General features: G+C 33.8%; 1 protein-coding gene across 2 annotated transcripts; it reads left to right on the top strand.

The window, feature by feature from the left end:
• Nucleotides 1–19256: 19256 nt before the first annotated feature.
• LOC112011127 (probable ribonuclease P/MRP protein subunit POP5) lies at nucleotides 19257–22079 on the top strand. Of its 2 annotated transcripts, XR_010624826.1 has the most exons (5): nucleotides 19257–19557; nucleotides 20586–20773; nucleotides 20892–21029; nucleotides 21260–21729; nucleotides 21850–22079. XR_010624826.1 is itself a non-coding variant. In XM_065763030.1 (4 exons), the coding sequence occupies exons 2-4, from the start codon at nucleotides 20596–20598 to the stop codon at nucleotides 21406–21408; spliced, it is 465 nt and encodes a 154-aa protein (XP_065619102.1). In that variant the 5' UTR covers nucleotides 19257–19557; nucleotides 20586–20595; the 3' UTR covers nucleotides 21409–22079. The 2 variants fall into 2 exon arrangements, 1 of the variants encoding a protein (XP_065619102.1); XM_065763030.1 differs by having other exon boundaries at nucleotides 21260–22079.
• Nucleotides 22080–22755: the final 676 nt, after the last annotated feature.

Genomic DNA, 22755 nt, shown 5'->3' with positions numbered 1-22755 from the left:
ATGAGAAAATAACTTTTACTCACACACAATCATAACTGTTTGATGGGGACTATCACCTTTGAAGTACATCCTATGACTCCCATATCTCCTAGAAAACAAGCTTGCAATCATATTTAAAGCATTTTTGATCTTTTTGCTTTTTATTTTTTTTGCATATTTTCTTTTATTTTAGCATATCATGCATGGGCATATAAAAGAGATGAAAGAAATACCCAAGATGTTAAGCATAGACATTGCACTTTTGCTATGCCGAAGCATACGAATGTCTTTGATACTGTACTTTTGCTATGCCGAAGTATACAGGTGTCATACATGATTGGCGGGCAATAGTGGTGAGATGGTCATTTATGCATTTCTCTTAGGATTTTCTAGTCCTACCCGTCAAAAAGAGTGATATGAGTGTTAAGTTTAAGAGATAACTTAATCTTACTCATCACAAACAAGAGCCACAAAGCTCACTTGCTTAGTTGTGCATAGAGATGCTCATCTAAGTTACAAGAGATACAAAGTTTAGAAAACTTTGTTTCATTGGCCATCCAAGGTACATAAATACCAAAGTACACAAAACACACACTATTTTTGTATTTTTCTGATTTTTCAAATTTTTTTTTATTTTTATATTTAAAAACAAAAATAAACAAAACTGAAAGTAAACACACAAAACATGTTAACAAAGCAAAGCAAAAACTAGATTGACTCAGCAGAAAAGTAAAACACACAAGCAATGCAACAAACAGAAAAACAAGAAGGAAAAAGAAAGTGATGAAATCACTTAAAGTCCTTTTTCTTCCACACCTTGGAAGAACCTTTCCTTTGATTGAATCCTTGAACCGGCGGTGAGGGGGAAGAATTTAAACCGTTCAAGTTCGGAAGGAATATGAGGGCTTTCAGAAGATCTCCAAGAGGAGCAAGAGAGGATTGAAGCTGAGTTTGGCTTCTAGATGCTATCATGCCATTGCTCTGTTGAGTAGCTAACCACTTATAGCAATTTGGTCTAGTATGACCGGCAGCTCCACAATGATGACATAGATAATGCTTCTTTTGTTTAGGCTTTTGAGAGTTAGCCTTCTTAGCCCTAAGGTTTTTAGCATCTTTCTTATCTTGCTTAGGGGGTGCTCCTAAGATAGATTTACCCTTGTCTAAGTTCTCACTTGCTAATTCAGTTTTAACATCAATATTCTCAATTTCAGTGTTATTAGCAGGAGGAACAAAAACAGTATTGCTAGTAGAAGCAGTATTAGAGAAAGAAAGACCATACCCCAAACCAGTTCGATCCGAAGCAGATTTCTGATTGCTAAGCATCTCATCAAGCTTTGCACTTGAAGTCCTCTCCAGTTGAGCTTTGACTTGAAACAGCTCCGCTTCAAGCTTCTTAGTCTTCTCAGCCAAAAAGTTGTTTTCAAATCTCAGTACTCCAATAGTTTGATTCGCCTCATCAAACTTTGTGGACAACTCTTTACGATCAAGTTCCACATCACTGAGCTTCTTGGTGGCCAGCCTATATAATTTCTCATGCTTCTTAGAGAGCTTGTAAAGCTTCTCATAGGCTGAATGGATATCATCTTGATCATCCATCTTCTCAAATTTGGACTCCACCATTTCTTCTTCTTCATCCACTTCTTCAACAATCCCTTCAGTAGGATTAACTGTGGCAGTGAAGGTATTTAAGATTCCGTCATCCTCATTGTTAGAATCATCTTCAGGCTCAGTGTCACTTAGAGTTGCAGCAAGTGTCTTACTCTTCCCAATGCTCTTGAGATATGTCGGGCATTCATGCTTCATGTGATCGAATCCATGACACCCAAAGCACTTTGGTCCTGCGGGAACAGTGTACTGACCATCATCTTTAGCATCCTTCTTCCTTTTGTCTTGGCTTTTAAACTGAGAAGAACTGAACTACCTGCGGTCCTTGTCGAAGATCCTTCCATTGGCATTCTTCATAAACCTCTTGAACTGCCGGGTAATGTAGGACTTCATCTTGGAATCTTCATCATCGGAAGACTCATCTGTATCACTGCTCTTTGCCTTTAAGGCCATGCTTTTGCCTTTACTTGACTTGCCAATCCTAGATAACCCTATCTCATAGGTTTGCAAGTTTCCAACTAGCTTAATCAAAGGAATCTTGTCAATGTCCTTTGATTCCTCTATTGCCGTAATCTTGGCATGGAATCTCTCAGGTAGAGATCTGAGCACCTTCCTTACAACCTTGGGTTCAGGGATGGTTTCCCCAAGATTGAATGCTGAGTTCACTTTGTCCTTGAGCTTGGCATAGAACTTATCAAACGACTCATCCTCCTCCATCTTAATTTCTTCAAAGCTTGTAGTGAGCCTTTGAAGTTTTGAATCTTTGATAACCTTTGTTCCTTCATAGGTTGTCTGGAGGATGGTCCAAGCCTCCTTAGCAGTTTCAGTTAAGGATATCTTCTTGAACTTCGCATTGGTGACTGTGCTAAATAGGGCATTTAACGCTCTACTATTGAAGTTAGCCGCCTTGATCTTTGTATCATCCCAATCGGCCAGTTTTTCTTTTGGCTTAGTTCAACCAATCTCTACAGCTTGCCACACCTTTTCATCTAAAGACTGTAAGAAAGCTTTCAAGCGTACTTTCCAGTGTGCATAGTTAGTGCCATCAAATAAAGGAGGTATAATTAAAAATTGTCCTCTATCCATGACAAACAGGGGTCAATGGATCAACACAGCAAAGATTAAACCTAATCAGAGTGTGTCAGCTCTGATACCACTTGATAGGCCACAAACTGAATGACCCCTTGTGATTAAACTAATTAATTAATTAGCAAAGTTATTAATTAATCAATTAATCATGCAATTACGTGGAAGCACAAAAAAATCACCAAAAACTAAATATGCAGCGGAAATTAAATAACACGGTGATTTGTTTACGAATGGGGAAAACCCTAACGGCAAAAACCCCACCGGGTGATTTTCAGGTCACCACTCCCGAAATTTCACTATTATCAAATCAAGCGGTTACAAGTAAAGGAATCCCAAGTACCTTACCAACCTACAGTTGAACCCTTACCCCAATACCCAATTGGACTTGATCTGTAGTGACAATTTCCACCTTTGATGCACGGCTCCCAAGTACGTGACTAACCAATGCGCGGATCCCAGTACGCGGCTTCAAACACCAACTAAGAAGGAAAGGTTGGCTGCAAAGTTCTTCAGTTCATCATACACGATGAAGATCAGGAAGATGCTTGGTTACAAAATCCTATGGTGCAAATACACAGCAACTTCAAGAGAAGATGAACTAGGTTAAGAATTTCGTCTTTTGATCACAATTTGCTTGAACAGAGATTGCTCAATGCTTTTGCAACTTGTGTCTCGTTTGACGGCTCTTAAAACAATCCTTTTATATGTTTAGGGTTAGAAGAAAAGAAGGCCCAAAACCATATTCACGGATCCCAAGGAAATCAAATTAGAAAAGCTGATTTTGTAATTCTTGACAGATAGCAGGTGTCGAGGAGTTATCGAGAAGGTGTCGAGAATTAATGAACTTGCTCTTCAACTTGCTTTTTCTTGGACAGACTTGATGACTTCAACACTTGATCTTGAAACCTTGTTTCTTGAAGTATTAAAAACACCTAGAACTACCCAATTACAAGTAGAGTGCGTTTTGTCATAAGGATTAGCCAATTTACATAACTAAGTGACATATGTTCTTAACAAGTGAACACACATATGTCTTAACATAAATAATTTGGAATTTTTACTGAATTATTTTACAATCTCATCTAACGGTTATCTCAAAATTTGAATATCATGTTGTTCAAAAGTATTTGGAAAATTTTTTATTTATAAAATTCCCCCAAAATAATCCATTATAATTTGGTAGAAATCAAAAGATATTATAAAAATTATTTTAGCACACCAAAAGATAATATAATCTCCATTCTATAATAGCCTTTTCATTAATTGAGAGTTGGACATACTTTACTAAACAATCCAGCTGTTGAACTTGCAATTTAATAGATAATCCGTAATCAACTGGTAGAAAATATGAACAACCTACACGACCAAAAGAAAATATAAAAAATATTTTAGCATAGCCTTTTCATTTTATTTATAATTAAAAGTTACAAATACTTGAAGAAACAATCTAGCTTTTAAACTGAACAGCCTACACAACCAAAAGATTATATAAAATTATTCAAGCATACCAAAAGATAATATAAAAATATTTTAGCATAGCCTTTTCATTTTATTTATAATTGAGTATTGGACATACTTGAAGAAACATTCCAGCTTTATTTACAATGGAATTTCCCAGCAAAGCAACTCACTCAACAATGTCCTATGTTTTTTGGTTATGTTCTTTGGTTACACAAACTGTTCGGGCAACCGTGGAATTTCCCAGCAAAGCAACTCATTAAACAATACACTGTAGAAAAGTAGAAGTAATATGTTCTGACTATGTACAACTGTATCAAGCTGCTATATTGGGAAATTTTCTTCAGCTGCTACAATATTGCCTGATTTTGCACTATATGATTGTCACATTATTTTTGGCTTATCCCTACCTAGAACTTCCCCACACGTTAACCAAATCAAATTGAACCAAATCAACAAATTAAGCTACAACCCAACTCAAGTTAATAATACCAACAGCACTTAAAGCGGCTATACAATTTACTCTTAACAATAAACCGTAATTAGTTCCAAAAAAGCTAGCTACCAAAGCAGGAAAATGGTGTGCAACAAATTTTTACATGTACAAAATTACTTTAATGTCTTTGTAAATACATTATCATAAAAGTAAATATCTTTTGAGACATGATCCAGGCATTACAATCCAATCAAACATGCGAAGCACCCAGCAAATATGGGAATCAATGGAATCCACATCAATTAATTTTCTAATGCCCGCAACCATCAAGCTCGCTAAACAACTTGGATATCCAACCAACCTTGTCACCTTTTGGAAAACTTCAATTAGTACCACCACACTAAAAACTTAGTTTTCATAATCAATGAAGTTGCTCATTTCTCATTAAATGAGACTGAAACTGTGAGGGTAAGGGTAATTCAAAACTTACAAACCAATGTTGAGTATCCTAGTTGTTTTCCTTGCAATTTCTAAAATAATTTGAATTATTTTTAACTAAGCTTCCTCTCCTTCCAATCACTTTTCAAGCATGCTATTATGTCCTTCAGAGTTGGGTTTCCAAAAAATTTATGACTGGATGGTAATAAGCCTAGTCATTGCTTTTGAAGCACTTATTGCTTATTGTTTTCTTATCTCCAAGCCTACTTTTGCATTGAATTGTGAAATTCCAAAAGAACTTCAAAATAAGCGCACCAAATGATGCAAAGAAGATTTTATTTTTATTTTTATTTTTGAAAAGATGCGGTGGATCACTTAAAACTTGATATGGTTCCCCTAATACCTATAAACATCATAAATAATGAATGAACTTGGGCTTGTAAAAATAATCTTTTTGCGTAGTTTTAATATTGTGAACAATGTTATAAGAATTAAAAAAAAAAAATGAAGTAATAAATGATAGTGCAGGACACTTTGCACCAAGCATATGAACTTTTAATTCTACTTTAAATAACATCTAAATTTGTAAGCAACTTTTGGAGTTCCATTGAAGCAAATTTATTATAAATTATCTATGAAGACAGTTGGTTGGCCAATTGAATAAAGATCTAACAAAAGCATTGTTATGCTAAGTAAATGTTCAATTCCCCAATTCACTCTATAATAATATTAAATCAATCACAAGAACCAATCAATACAGGGGAAAATATAAGATCAATTAAGTAGAGGATAGAGTGGGAACCTGTAGGTAGATCGCTTTCGGAAATATAAAACCACAAAAAAAATTCAGACAACAATGAGTAGCGCCTTTCTCATTAAAAAATAGTAATAAGCAATATATCAGTCAACACGAACTCAGCAAAATACCAATCTTTGCTGAGTTACTGTTATCTATCAAATCATAAAAGGAAAAAAAAAACATTTGAAAGGATCAAATCATAAAAGAAAAAAAACATTTGAGAGGAAATTAACATGGTCAAAATTACACAGGTTGTGAGCATATTTATCACCTCCATATTTGTTCCTTCTTTTAATCAGTCATGGATAAAAGCAATCCGATTTCTTTTCTCCACCATGCTTTCCTCTTCCAGCTTCAATTTTTTACCAAAAACAGATGCACTTCATCTGCCATGTACAATACCCAACAATAAGTAGAAAATTTTCACAGGATAAGACCCAATCAAAAAACTCAAAATGAACAAACCCAAAAGAGGTAGAGCTCCAATTAAAAAACCCACCAATAAAAAATTCAACACCCTAAGAAAAACGATTCAGAAAGTAAAAGGAAAAAAAAAATCCAGCAAAAGAACAAAGCACAAAAGAAACTGGGATTTAGAGATACCTCAACTCAATCATCTAGGTTCTATCAATATTTATATACTGTGAGGAGAGTAAGACGGGAAGGAAGGGAGACAGAGAGGCTGCCATTAGAAGGGAGAGAGGCTGATGTGAAATAAGTGTGAAACCGTAGAACTGGAGGGGAAAGGGAAGGAACTAAATGCGCGTGAGAAAGTGAAGGTGGGGAAGGGGAAGGAACAAAATATGAAACGGTGAAACTGAAATAGAACGTGGGAGAGAGGAATGAAAGTTGTAACCGTGAAAACAGAGTTTCAGAAAGGGTTTTAGTAGAAAAGGCTTTGGGTTTGGGCTTTATGGGGGAATTAAATTTATAAGAAGTGGGCTTTAAGTGGAGATAGGGCTGGAAAATATTTTATATTTATTAGTATTTTAAAATTGTCAAAAAATATTTTAAAATCTACATAAAAGATGATGAAAATGACATGGCTGTTGATGTGGCTCAATGTGAGCGCAGCAACATTAAATTCTACGCTTCAGCTTTTAGTATTATATAGATAGATAATATGATATTGATTATTACAGCACAACAATGCATTGATTATTTATCCTTTCCTTGGTCACCTTAAAGCTATTTATCAAACCCTAACCTCACACAATTCAAATTAACAACAAAACTAGAGCTAAATGTCAAAGCCAATAAACCTTCTTTAATTGTAAATGTAAGTGGCTATCACAAAGTGTTTTTTAAAAAAAAAAAAAAAAAAAAAAAAAAAAAAAAAAAAGAGCCAGGCCGAAAGTCCCAAGTACTTCTGCAGCCACTCGATTCCAACTTTACAATAATAAACCAACTTTGAGCAAGCCTAAACAAGACTAAATACATTGTTTTGATCATGATTTGCCAACATTACAAATTAGAGTTCTAAATACATAAAATCCTAAGACCTTAAAACCTAACAGGTTCTTATAAATGTTAACTGTTTTGTACCCGAAAACAAAAACAATTATTTGTAGTACTACACATATAATTTTTCCTAAACGGCAACCCACATACTTACAATAAGACTCAACCCCCAAATAAAAAAGACAATATGGTTTGCATGTTCCCAGAAATGTGACTATTGTTTTGCACCCAAAAAAACAAGAAGTACTTAAAGCAATAAAGCCAATAAACATGTATGGACTAGTTTAGCAATAATATTAATTAACTTAATTTGATTACTTAAGCCACTGTCAAAATTAAATATAAATAAAAATAATATAACAATTGTGAAAATTGTAAACCACAAAACACATATGATATACAAAATTAAATACAAAACCTATACACGGCTGTCAAAACAGTAGATAGTATCATAGTCCTATTATCATTTATCAAAACTAAATATAAAATAATATTATATTATAATAGATGCAAGCTGTAAACCACAACAAACAAATGGAAAGTTGTAGAAGATCCAAGAGGCAAAAGCATAAGTTTGAGATTGTACCATGGTAGCTGGATCTATGTTAGATTGTTGTGGTATGCCCATCAACTGCAACTTTTGTGCAAACTTCTCCTTAAGCTTCTCCACAAGTTTTGCAAGTTTGGAATCCATTTCTTCTCTAAGACATGCCTCCAAATCTTATTTTTCTTTTGTAAAATCTTCTTTGCAGCGTTTGCTACAACCTTTACCAGATTAAGTTAAGCCGTACACATCCTTAGCCTTAATACCTATTCCCATGCCAAGAATACGACCTTGACTTGGTTCACCAACCACTTCACGAAAGATCTGATAATCATTTGTGTTACGACATATGTGATTCAATGTTAGGAACATGTGTCAATATTTTATGTAATTGGCTAATCCTTTGACAAAATGCACTTCACTTGTAATTGGATAGATCTAGGATGTGTTTAATACTTCAAGGAACAAGGTTTCAAGTTCAAGTGTTAAAATCATGCAAGTCCGTCCAAGAAACAAGTGAGAAAGTGCTGCATTTTAAAGCTCGACAGCTAGCATCTATCGAGGTTTAAAAGCTGTTTCAGCTTGTGGCTTGACAACTAGCTCGATAGATGGCTATCTATCGAGGTTTATGAAACTCAGTTTTTCAGAGTTGATTTTCATCCAATACTTGAGTATGTGTTTAGGCTTTCTTTTCTCACAACCCTAAACATATATAAAGATTATTTTAAGGGCTGTCAAAGGTGGCACAGTTGCACGAGTGTGAAGCAAAGTTGTGTTCATGCAAATTGTGACAGGAGACAGAATTTGCCCTAGTTCATCTTTCTCTTGAAGAAGCTGCTGTGTTTGTACACCTTAGGGTTTTGTGACCAAGTAGCTTCGTGATCTTCATCGTGTGATGAACTGAAGAACTTTGTAGCCAACATCTTTCTCAAGTTGGTGATCAAGTCGTGTACTAGGATTCGCGTATTTATTAGTTAGTCACATATTGGGAGCCGTGCATTGAAAAGGAGAGATTGTCACTACAAAACAAGTCCAATTGGGTATTGGGGTAAGGGTTCAACTGTAGGTTGGTATAAGGTACTAGGATTCCATTACTTGTAATCGCTTATTGTGATAATAGTGAATTCTCGGGAGTGGTGATCTTAAAATCATTCGGTAGGGTTTTTGTTGTGTAGGTTTTCCCCATTCAAAAACAAATCACCGTGTCAATTTAATTTCCGCTGCATATTTAGTTTAACTGATGATTTGTTTGTGCTGCCACGCATATTGTATGTTAATCTGATTAATTAATCAACTTGGCTAATTAATTGGTTAATCTATCACAAGGGGTCAATACATTCTTGGCCTATCAATTTGCCTTAGTACCTTCAGAAACAGCTTTGGCCTTTTATGGCATCCATTTTTTCCTACGCATAAATAAAAACCACATGGAAAATCAAAAAAAAAAAAAAAAAACTAAAGTTGATAACAAAAGTTAAAAATTTGGTATAAGTTGCATACAAAAATAACACATTATCTAATTAATGAAAATTATACCATGAAAAAAAAGCTAGAAGAATTATTTTTCCCTCCAAAAATAACACAATGATTTCATTAATTTCAGTTGGGTATGATACAACAATTTAGTAGATGTAAAATATGGACATCTATGTTAGGTTCTAAGGATTTAGGATCTAAATATATTAGAACTTCAATGTGTAATGTTGGCAAACCATTGTCAAAACTTAGAGTCTAGAATTAGGCTACTCAAAGTGTGTTTATGTGTAAAGTTGGAATTGAGTGTATTGCAGGATTTATTATGTAAATCTGCAAGGCTCAATCAATCGAAGCACGTGCAGATTGTTTTTCTGCAAAATTTCCAACTCAGCCCAAGCCCGTATGACGTGTAGGGTTTTATGTTTTGCATTAAGTATAAAAGGAAGAACCCTAGCCACGTTTTACCATTGTTGTTTAGGTTGTGTGTATGAATCTTTGTGAGATCTAGAGGTGTTTGCCTTCATACATACTTAAGGCTATCAAGATTAAGATTGATGTCGAGAGCTTGGTGATCGCTTCAGTTACTGTATAAAGAGCTAAAAGAAAAACACAAGTGGGAGTACTTGTGGTTGCTATGAATCCAAGAAAAAAGTAGCCTATGGACTCGAAGCTGTCACGTGGTTGTGGTAGTAAGTTTTCTACTCGAGGTAGCAATAGGATATTAGTGGTCTAAGTCACTGTTGTAAAACTTCAATTCTTTCATAGTGGATCTGTTTTACTTTGAGGATATCTAGGTTAAATCCTCCCCAGGTTTTTTACTGATTTGGTTTTCTTGGGTTATCATATCGTTGTGTTATTTATTTTTCCGCACNGTAGCCTAATTCTAGACTCTAAGTTTTGACAATGGTTTGCCAACATTACACATTGAAGTTCTAATATATTTAGATCCTAAATCCTTAGAACCTAACATAGATGTCCATATTTTACATCTACTAAATTGTTGTATCATACCCAACTGAAATTAATGAAATCATTGTGTTATTTTTGGAGGGAAAAATAATTCTTCTAGCTTTTTTTTCATGGTATAATTTTCATTAATTAGATAATGTGTTATTTTTGTATGCAACTTATACCAAATTTTAACTTTTGTTATCAACTTTAGTTTCCAAAACCAAAAGGAAAAAAAAAAAAGGGTTTGAGGGGTTTACATGATTCAATTGGTATTTATATTGGTTTTCCCATAAAATGAGTAAAAGAGAATTTACTCAAAATCATAAATTTTAAGTACGAGATAGATAAATACAAGATTGAACAAGTTAAAATCAGAGCTTGAATGCAAGGTCCAAACAATAATCTACAGAAAATACAACTAATTCACTTACACATTCAGCAAAACCCAAGAGGCAAGAACCTGTTTGTTCGCATGAAAGAATCAAGAATGCTCCAATTTCTCCTAAGCGAAAGCTATATGTATTTAACCAAGAAAAATGTTCCACCAAAACGGGTCACATGTAAAGCATTTCACTCCATTGAGTCGATTTTCACATTCTTTTTTCAACCCATAACACATTAGCAATCAAGAATTCAAGATCATAGTATAAATTCAAGATCCACAAATCTTCAGCTAATTCATTCCCATCAAACACATCAAAAGCCAACAAAATTAAAAATTAAAAAAAAAAAATTCTAAGCAAAATCACATTTTTTTTCCCGTTATTCAATAAACATAAAGATCCAAACTTTATGATTTTCTGAGCAGCCAAACAAAAACCCAAATAGAAAAAAGCAAAAGAAAGAAAGCAAAACCTCTAGAACTCCTCGACGGTAGAGAAGGTGTAGATGGGTCTCATGGAGCTACCCCAAGTGGCTTGCTTGGACTTGGTAGATGGGCCATGAACCTAACCTCCCATACCCATCCCCACCCATACCCACGGCCAAAAATCATCACCAAAACTACTAGACCATCAACCCCACGCCGATCTCACAAGCAAACCACCAGACACACGGCCAAAACAACCCGTACCCATGGCCAAAACCCATCACCAAAACTACTAGACCATCAGCCCCACGCCAGTCTCACCAGTAACCCGTTAGACCCACGCCGATCTTGCAAGCAAATCACCAAACCCACAGCCAAAATGACACATACCCGCGGCCAAAACCCATCACCAAAACTACTAGACCATCAGCCCCACCTAGTCTCACAAGCAACCCGCTAGACCCATGCCGATCTCGCAAGCAAATCATTAGACCCACAGCCAAAACCCATCACCAAAACTACCAGACCATCAGATCCTCACCGATCTTGCAAGCAAACCACTAGACCCACACCAATATCACCACAAAATATCACTAAAAAAAAAAACACCACTACCTCCGTGAGATAGAAAGTGAGGACTGAATGAGAGACAAAGACAGAGACAGAGAGAGGAAGAGAGAGGCTTAGTCTGAGATGAGCTATGGAGAGAGAGAAAGGGGATGAGAGATTGTGAAGAGTGATATTTTGGGATTAAAATATATTAGAATTTTTTTAACGTTGGGACTATGGCAAATTTTTTTACAAGTTTACATGTTTAGCATTCCGGCTGTTAAGCTACTTTGGTCCTCACATGCTAAATTTTCCTTAAATTTGGCATATACTATATTAATTGTGAATTATCTTATTTATTATTATATTTTTAACTTATAGATATGCCTAATTTTGGGAATAGGTGCATATATATATTGATGATGCCGTAAAAATCACCAGTGAGTCACACGATCTTCTCACGCTCGTAATGATACTTGCACAACTTAAGAGAGAAGACCTAACAAAGAGCACCGGTGGGGTACCGGCTGAATACCCTCCGAAGGTTAAGTTAGAACTATTCTCACAACTCTAGAGTGCTAGAGAAGGGGTAAATTATGCGTACCTTGATTTGTGAAGGTATTGGGGCTTTTATAGTAGTAGAAGGTTGACCTCCCTCCCTTGGTGTAGAAGTCTTTTCCTTATAGGAATCCTCTTGAATAATCCCAAACATGATGGACAAGACTTTTCCTTATAGAGAAGATCTTCATTAATGCATGTATCTTCTGGAATCCACTTTGTGCTAGGATTCCATTTACCTTAGGATTCTATGGTGGCTAAGTGTGTGTCGCAAGTATTTCCCATCTAGGTTTTCTGGCTACCACGTGGGTGCTCGATTTGTCCCTATTGCATCCGTTCATACAGGATCCATCCATAACAAAATTTGCACGCATTGCACCCGTCCTCTATCAGCTCAAGGATGTGGAACCGTCAAGCCCATTTCATGGAGATCCGTCAGCCTAGATTTTTATCCTCTTCATATATATATATATATATATATCATTTGCCTCATGATATATACATAGGCAATTGTAGATGTACACGAGTTAAATTTTGCCAAAGAAATAGATATACAACATGCTTATTTAAAGTCCATCTTATTTATACTTTTATTTTTAGAAGAAATATTATTTATACTTTTTTCTATGAGATTTTTTTTTTTTTTTTTTGGACTTGATCTGTAGTGACAGTCTCCACCTTTGATGCATGGCTCCCAGTACGTGACTAACCAATGCGTGGATCCAAGTACGCGACTTTAGAATACCAACTGAGGAAGAATGGTTGGCTGCAAAGTTCTTCAGTTTCATCCACTTGATGAATAGCAGAAGATGCTTGGTTACAAAACCCTATGGTGCAAATACACAGTAACTTCTTGATGGAAGATGAACTAGGTCAAGAACTTCGTCTGTTGATCACAATTTGCTTAAACAGAGATTGCTCAATGATAATGCAACTTGTGTCCCCAAAACGGCTCTTAAAATAATCCTTTTATATGTTTAGGGTTAGAAGAAAAGAAGGCTCAAAAACATATTCACGGATCCCAAGAAAATCAGATTGGAAACTCATTTTTTAAATCTTGACAGATAGCAGGTGTCGAGGTAGTTGTCGAGCAAGTGTCGAGCTTTGAAAAACTTTGCACTTCAGCTTGCTTTCTCTTGGACAGACTTGATGACTTCAACACTTGACCTTGAAACATTGTTTCTTGAAGTATTAAAAACACCTAGAACTACCCAATTACAAGCAGAGTGCGTTTTGTCAAAGGATTAGCCAATTTACATAAATAAGTGACATATGTTCTTAAACAAGTTAAAACATATATGTCCTAACAAAGGTAATTGGGTCCCCCATGGAACCTTTTGAGTTAGTTTATTCATCTCCTCAATTGACTTGTAGCCACTCATTGTTCTAGTGTTGAGCAATACCAATACTGTGGAATGTGATTTAGTTGATTTATTGCTAATCTCTTGCATGTACAACCGGGTACCGAGGAAAATTATTCCACTAATTACATCATTTGCTGTCTGCACTCGAGAAAATAAAATTTGGTCGAACAATAATTTTACTATAATTTTCAAAATTAATTGTGCATTTTCTATAGATTTTTATAACAAATTAATCTTCATACTATTAAAATATATAATAAAATTAACAAATTCATTGTATCACAAAAAAATAATTACATTAAAAAACTAAGTCTATAAATATTTCAACAAACTATATGAAGATCAAGAATAATAAATTTGCACGATATATATACAAAATGATATCCGCATAGGTTTTTTTTTTTTTTTTTTTGTTTTTTGTTTTGTTTTTTTTTTTTTTTTTTTGAGTCAACTAAATTCATAAGGGAAAAAAGTAATATCAAACCTTTGCGCCTAATGATGCAAATGATCACAAGGTTGACACCAATCTGCGGACACCTAAGAAATAAAGTATAAAGACCTTGAAGGCTAATGAGACATCATTTATTAGTAATGAGAGATGCATCATGAAATTAATTTTTTACTTTAATTTTCTATGGTGATGACATCATGATATCATTAGTGAATGGTGAATTTCGAATTGTTTAAATTCAAGAATCATTTATTTTTAAATGTTCTTTTTACGTATTTATTATTTTAGTTCATTTATTTATTTTTTTTATGATAAAAATAAGGGTCAACCTAACTCGCTTACAACCCATTGAGGATAACCTGTTTTGACCTGAATCTAATTAACCTGACTCATTTGCCTTGACTATAATTTATTAGGGTGGACAATAAGGGGATTTTATTTAATGAAAGAGTACTATGTTTTTGGACCAACAAATGAGAATAAGCTAGGGGGCCGAAATAATCTCTTTGTAAACCTTGGGCCACAGTGAGTGGATGACTAGAGATGGGTACCGATCCAGTCAAATTAAAAAACAGACCAATGGGTCACAAGATGGGCTGGACATCAAATTCTTTAATAAAAGGAAAAGAGAAGTTATCAAAAGTATCAAAAGAGTTCAAGGTGAGTTCAATATTAGCAATTTAAGCTTTATTAAGATTTGGTAATTCTTGAATAAGTTTGAATTCTTTATGAGCTATTTGGTTAATTTTTTTTCTTTCAAATCTTTATACGCAAAAATAAGAATTACGATTAAATTTTTTTACCTATTCATTTATATTCATACAAATGTTTAGTTATTAAGTTACATGTAAACCACTACACACCATTAATATGATAATCACTTTAAAAGTACAAAGTTCCTATGGAGTGGAGAGACAAAGGCCGAGGCTCATGTTTATATGTAATTTATCACATATTATGTAATAAGTCACATATGTGATTTTTTCCCTTAAAATAATCATATATGTGATTTGTTTTTAACTAAAGCAATAATATAAAAGCATTAGGTTTAGTCACATATGTGATTTTTTTTTTCTTAAAATAATCATACATGTGATTTATTTTTAACTAAAGGAATAAAATAAAATAAAGCAAGTTTATCCGTATTATTATCATGCTGACAAATTTAAATAAACATTTCTTATATATATATATTATATATATACTAGTCTCATCACACGTCTGTCAGTTTTTTTTTTTTTTTTTTTTTTGGGTTTAGTGTCATAATTTTCCATGTATAACCAAATTTTCTATAATACTTTTCATATAGTTCACATATCACAGAATGTCATAGAGTTACCAATTCACAATATGTGTAGTTTTTTTTTTTTTTTTGAAAATGAGGCATTCATTCATTCACTAACATGTAAAGAATCTTGGTACAAAGCCTCCACCGCAGGTGGTGGTGAGTCCTCTATCCAATAGACTACATCACTAATATTTTTTGCATACTTTGCTAAAGAATGCGCAACCATATTCCCCCTCTCTTAATACAACTTATTGAAACCCGCTGCATCCCCATTTAGGTAAGCACAAATATCCTCATATACATGCCCAAGTAAGGAATTATGGCAGGATAACCCGAGATGGCTTTCATTACTGTGCTGTTATCACCCTCAATTACAAGCTCTGAAAATCCAGCTTCCAAGGCAAAAACAACTGCTTGTTGACACGCCAAAGCTTCTGCCTCTTCACTATTTCTCACATAGGGCCCCTTAGCTGACATTCCAGCCATTGATAAAGTATGATACATAATATAATTCAAATGTGAACGTAGTATATAATTTTGTTTATAGGCTTACCAAATTTGGGAAAAACGTTTGACCACTGAGAGAGAATTCAGTATATTAAACAGAGAGTGCAAAACAAGATAGTGTCAATTAGAAATAGGATGAAAGAAAAAGAAGAAATTGAAGAAATATTGTGAGTTTCAGTTAGAGGGATTTAATGTTATTAGAATTTTTCCTTATGCATTCCACTATGTTGAGAAAGGGAAGAGAGGAACAAATGAAATAGGAAGTTTTTTTAGGAAGTTGCAATTGGTTTCTCCGTGGGTTATTTATTATTTTATATTTTTTGAAGTGATGCGGGTAGTTTTCTTTTTATAGAATGTGAGATAGTTCTTATTCTTTATAGGAGCATAGGGTCTTTTTATAGGACATGGGGTTGGGTTTTTTTTTTTTTTTTGATTGATAGGATTGTGGGGTAGTTTTTTTATTTTATTTTTTATGGAACATGGGTAGCTTTTTTTTAGGAATTTGGGGTAGTTATCTAGTGGGGAGTTTTTACTCTGTAAGTTTTTCCCTACAAGGCTGGCCTAAGGCCCCCACCACAAAAGGCTCAAAATTTTACTCCTAAGAAAAAAGACATTGTCCCCAGTTATAAAAGGCTCAAAATTTTATAAAAATATATATGTGTGTATGTGTATATGTATGTATTTATATATGTGTAGGTGTGTGTGTGTGTATATATAATGGTTGTTTACCTTTTTTATTATTATTAGTGATACTAAGGATAACACAAATTTACTATAGGATTACAAATTGACATGTTACCTATCACAAAAAATAAATTTAAACATTCATAATTAGGTTGTTGAAGTTTATCAATCATAATCATTTTCATATTATATTGTGAACATTTTTAGTACCATTAATGCATTTTCCTTTCCATTTCTATCAAGACTTCCAAAATACAAGACCAATAGAAACCTAACCCAATTGAAACCCTAAAATGTTTCAAAAAAAATGTTACAAATGTGTTAAATCACCAATTATAGATTAATCTCTCTCTCTCTCTCTCTCTCTCTCTCTCTCTCTCTCTCAAAAACAAGTAATAAAATTAAAAATTAGATTACAATTTTACTTAACTGTACATTGTCATATATCCAAAATAAAGTATCTTTTTTTTAAATGACATATATTTTATTTCTTTTTATTAAAATTTATGGTTCAACTATGATATTAAATTCTCTATATGAAATTAACATCAGTTAAGTTCATATTATTCTTCAAATTAAGTCTTTAATATTGTATCAAATTAACCTTGATTTGATTAGTATTAAATAATTTTATTTAATTAATATTTACATATAAAATGCTTCACATGAATTTTTGTCTTAAGCCCCAAATTATGTTGAGCTGCCTCTGCGCCCCTATTCCTATCCCCTAAGGAAAAACTTTGACTACCTTGACCAAAAAATCCAATATAAATCCTTTCAAATTTTGTTTAAAATCCATTTTTTTCCCCTTGGTTTTTGAAAAATCTCTTTTAACGACAAGATACTAGTAGGCATCCCATGGATCACACATAAGAGTGACCGAGGTAGCCCTCACACATTGAAATTTTTATTTTATCTCAACATTAACCCTCGCTAGTCATGGGTTTTTTAAAAAGAATTTAAAGTAAGGATATTTTCCCCCTCTAAAATCAAAACCATTTATATCTAAGCACATGTATTATTCTAAATGCATGTGTAGGGGGTTTGGCTCGAAAGGCCCGCGTAGGCCCACTTAATTAGAACCCAAAACAAGGCCTAAGGCCCATTGGAACAATTTTTTATGGCACGCGTAGGGGAGTGACCCTGAACCTTATCATAGTAAGCCCAACCCTAAGGTCGAGGTGAGGCAAAGGGACACCACCTTAAGGGAGATTTAGGTGGTCAGCCTAAATATTGACGGGCAATGAGGGAAGTGAGCATAGGGCACGAACATGGCTAGGTCAGTGACCGAGGGCTGGCAGTGTCATTGGGGAAGTTCACCATCGAACACTCTTTGACGTCTGGAACAAGTACCAAGGGAATCCTCTAAAGACGTGAGGATCCCTTGGGATTTTGATGAACATGGGAATATGTGTGAAGTGGGGAAAATAATGATGATTACCTCACTAAAAAGACTATAAGAGGAAGAAGTGGGTAAAGGATTAGGGTTGGGAAAACATTCTAAGAAAAGAGATATAGAAGGAGTATACTGGGAACACAGGGGAACGAAGGGAAAACATGGTGAGGGAGGTGCATTAAGGCTAGGAGAAGGCAAACCAAGTGAAGCTCAGAGCCCAATTGGTAGGATTGTGACAAAGCCCACATACAAATTAATTGGGGGCCCAAATACCATCGTTTAAGCAGGATTTGGTGCTCACGGCATGTATGAGATCATGGACATATGTCCTCAAGATTGGACAAGTGTCTTGTTTAATCTATGTTGCACACATTTTAAAGGGACAATCAAAATTAGGTCTTGAATATGGTCAGGCCCCTAGTGATGAAAAAAATGAGGGAGAGTGAATTGAGATGCTTTGATCATGTTCATACGTGGTAGTTTGTGCATTAGTAAAAAAGAGCGAGTTGATTCAAGTTGAGCAATCAAAAAAGGGTTGAGGAAGACCAAAATAACATTAGAAGAAATAGTGAAACATGACATGTCAATTAAAGTTCTTTTTTATTTTTAATTTTTTTAGAAAAATAAACAAACTAAAGTTAATTTCACTAATCATGATATGCCATATATTTGATTTTTTTTTTCAATTAAAAGCTTTAGTTATTTTATAAAGAAAGTTAAATAAATACATAGCAAGTTTTGATTATAGGAACAAAAAAAATAGTAGTACAAGGACTTATATTGGAAGTCCAAAACTTGTTACAAAGTGTGTGTAACAACTAATAATGTAAATTTTGGACTTTACGGCCTTTTGTGATTAAAATCTTGGATTAATGAGTTTGCCAAGTATTTATATCTTTTTATTTTAAGTCAAGTATAAATAAGATTGATACTCTCTCATAGAAATTGATTCTCAATTTTATTTATTTTATAAAGAAAGTTAAATAAATATATAGCAAGTTTTGATTATAGGAACATCAAAAATAGTAGTACAAGGACTTATATTGGAAGTCCAAAACTTTTTACATTGTGTGTGCAACTACTAATAATGTCATCAATAAATTTTGGACTTTATGGCCTTTTGTGATTAAAATCTTGGATTAATGAGTTTGCCAAGTATTTATATCTTTTTATTTAAGTCAAGTATAAATAAGATTGAAACTCTCTCATAAAAAAAAGTATAAATAATATTTCTTTTAAAAATAAAAGTATAAATAAGATGGCCTTTAAATACTCTAAACCATAAATTATTTTGAAAGATAGTTCCCCTTTTAAGTAAACCATAAATAAGATAATATTTCTTTTGAATGCTAAACTCGTAAAATTTTTTGCCAATAGTGCCAACGATCTAAAAATTCTAATATATTTTAATCCCAAAATATCTCTCTTCAGAGTTCAGGGTCTCTCATCCCTTTTCTCTCTCTCCATATCTCAGCTCAGACCAAGCCTCTCTCTTCCTCTCTCTCTCTCTCTGTGTCTGTCTCTGTCTCTCATTCAGTACTCACTCTCTATCTCACGGCGGTAGTATTGTCTTTTTGGGTGATTTTTATGGTGATATTGGTGTGGGTCTAGAGGTTTGCTTGCAAGGTCGGCGAGGATCTGATGGTCTGGTAGTTTTCTTAAAACATGAGTTAAAATATTCTTTTATTTTGCAGCGATTTCTTAAAACCCAAAAAGGTAAGTTTCTTTCGTAGTGGTGGATGTTATTTTTCTTTTGTGTGAATTTGATTGTGATTGTGATTGTGATTGGAGCCTGTGTTTGAGTGATATTTGAATGAATTTTGTACTGTTTCAATTTTGATAAGAAAATATTAGTAACTATTTAATTGAGTTATTGCGTTTGATTAGCTTTTTTTTGAAGTATAGGTTTGTTTAGAATGAAATTTTTTTAAGCATGTTTGTTGGTATGAGATATATTGGAATTCAGATCTAATTTTTGGGATCCCTAATCACTTATCAGTTTTACCCAAAGCTTGAATTTAGGGTGTATTCGTATAAGCTGATGCAAAACGGTGTTTTGGGTTTAAAATGAGTTTTGTAAAATAAACTATGAGAAGTTGCTGTTGTGAATCAGAATTTTGGGTTTTAAAAACGCTCTTTTAGTTGATGGTTTATGACCAAATTCTGTCAGTTTTCGGGTGAAACCGTAGAACCGATTAACTTGATCACCTTGGGTTTAATTGTTTTTTGGATTACATATCTAGGTGTAGTTATGAGTTTCAAGCTGTTTGTTCTTACTTCCATTTGTGTTTTGAGTTATTCGCTGACCTGTTGATTGTTTAGTGCTACAGTTGATTTTTGAGTAGAACTAAACCTTCAAATTCTTTTATATATTTTTTGTTTGAGAGAGAGTTTCAACCTATTGCGTCCGCTCTTGATAATAACTCTTTTATATGGTTTCATGTTTGTTTGATAGTTCTGTAGAGGCCTTATGCTAAAGTTCTGTATCATTTCTTATATAACCATTTTGTTGAAGTTCCAAACCAGTTGAACTTCCAAATCGTGGTTATGTTTATTTGTCTTCTAAAGTTTCCTTTTAATTCATTCCTTTTATCAATTTTTGCATTGACGATCAATTTAGTCATTCCCCATCATGTCTGTACAAGGTTATTTGTTTTTTTCATCTTAAAAAGAAAGAAAGAAAGAAAGCAAAAGAATTCCTCTTGTCCATGCTGAATTGTGTTATGTTACAATTGTTATGTCAGGTAGAGAATTATGGTGGGATTTAAAAATAGGTACATGATTGTGGAAGTTTTCTTGGATCCTAATAGAGATCTTGCTGGGCATGATCCCATCATTATTACCCAATTTAATGTCTCAAAAGGGATCAAAGACAGCATTCTTGTAAACTTTGGAGAGTGTGGTCTTGCTTCATCACTGGGATCCTTCCAAGGTAAGTACCATATTGCCAGTTATTAGTTTGCCTTTTCTCTTGTTTATGCACACTTGCATTTTACTTTCAATACAGTGTCATGTCTTCAATAATCATTGAACTTGTTGTTTATGTGTAGTCAAGTATATGAATCCCATCACAAAGCTTTGCATCATTAGAGCTTCAAGGGAAGAGTACCAAAAGGTTTGGTCTGCCATCACCATGGTTAGGAGTATTGGAAATTGCCCTGTGCTATTTAACTTATTGGACCTAAGTGGTAATTCAAATAACAGAGATGGATACTCTATTGCCCTGCTGATAATGCTTATATATGTGTGTGTTTATCATAGTTTGAATTACTTAAATAACTTATATTTCTTCATGATTAGCATAACAAAGATGCAAATCTAATTTTATGTACTGCCATACGGAACTTTTTTCTGACAATTTATCAGATTTTTTCATCTATCAAAATGGAATATAATACCATTTTTTCCTTTTTGCTAGGGAGTATAAAGGCTTGTAGAAATGTAGCCTTGAAGTATGATGAGCTAAAATTTGAGCAGTACAAACTTGTAGTTGGGGCTTGTCTCGTCAATGATGCTATTCAGCACATGCAAAACTGTCTAGACAAGATCAAAGTTTTGGAGCACTGAAAGTATTGCTGAGATCAAATGGGGTTGGGGGTGGCTTAATCAATGGATCCCAGACTCTCAGCCCACCACCAATACATCGATCCCATTTAAATCCTCCCTCCACAGTACTCCACCCTCACATCACATACCGTTGGCAAATACAAAAAGAAAAGCAATACGTGCACATGAGCCATGTGTGTTGTGTATAAAAGCCACTTGACTTTGCTTTTCTCTTGGTCATTCTTCCAATTTGCTCAGTGTGAAAACGGAGACTAGTTCTGAACATGATGCTAAGGTTGAGGATAAGTTACTGGTTGTTCCTTCAACTAAAACCAAAGCTCAGTGAGTATAAACTCTGCCACTCAATGACATGCTGCTTTGGAGTGGATATTGTCTGCTGAGGCCGGTGGTGATATTGTTTCATTTTAACTCGATTTTTTTTTTAAAATTTTTTTTTTTAAGGATGGTACTAGCAGAGATGAAGAGGGCAACTCAAACAATAACATAGAGGTTGAAAGCAACTTGGAGGGTGACTTAGAGGAAGACTAATATAGATCTAGTCATAATTCTAGTTGTTTAAGTTTAAAACAAGGTTTAATTTCAAGATTTCTCTGTATATTTTATATTTTAAAGTTTGAACTTATATGAATTTTTATCTTTCGATGGATCAATTTATAGTAATTATTGGACTATTGTATCAATTTTTAGTAATTATTGTACTATTGTAAGATAATAGTTAAACAAAAATGTTATAAAATAAATTAAAAATAAATAAATAATAAAATATTTCAAAAATTATATAAAATATTACCACGGATGTCATAAACATTTGGTCGGAAATAACTTTATAGTGATGACAAAGTTCCTCGCAATTAATAGAATAGCGACACTCTTAACCTTTTGCAAAAATGTTTTAAGTGACAGCTTAATGTTGTCACTATTATTCTTAACTAATTGCGAGGAGGTTAAAATCCTTTGCAAATAAATTTTAGCGACGTCATTATTTGTCTTGTTGTTAATTTGAAATTTGCAAATAACTAATATGCTACTTATGAGAATTTAGGAAGAGAATTATGAATTTTATCTCTCACTGCTGATGACGCGTGGATCTTCTTTAGGTAATTAAGCAATAGATGAGAACTAAGAATAGGGTTGCTCATATGTGTATTTAAAATTGTTGGGTAGATTGAAATTCAATGTTGGGGTGTAAAGCATTTGGCATATAGATAAGAGAGAGAATGAGTATGTTTTGGAATTTTGTTGATTTAATAGATTTAATTTAATGCTATGAAATTTTTTTGCAAAACTTGTGATAATAGTCCAAGAAACTTTGTAATTCAATAGATGAAGATAATGATTGGGGTTGGG

This window comes from Quercus suber, unplaced genomic scaffold (genome assembly GCF_002906115.3).
Source record: "Quercus suber isolate HL8 unplaced genomic scaffold, Cork oak 2.0 scaffold_487, whole genome shotgun sequence".
NCBI lineage: Eukaryota > Viridiplantae > Streptophyta > Magnoliopsida > Fagales > Fagaceae > Quercus > Quercus suber.
This window is presented reverse-complemented; position numbering and strand designations above follow the sequence as displayed.

Bases quoted from the DNA above. Each gene is read 5' to 3' on its own strand.
- LOC112011127 (XM_065763030.1), top strand. From the start codon at position 20,596: ATGGTGGGATTTAAAAATAGGTACATGATTGTGGAAGTTTTCTTGGAT. The intron at 20,774-20,891 runs GTAAGTACCATA...GTTTATGTGTAG, and splicing joins ATCACTGGGATCCTTCCAAG to TCAAGTATATGAATCCCATC. The intron at 21,030-21,259 runs GTAATTCAAATA...CCTTTTTGCTAG, and splicing joins TAACTTATTGGACCTAAGTG to GGAGTATAAAGGCTTGTAGA.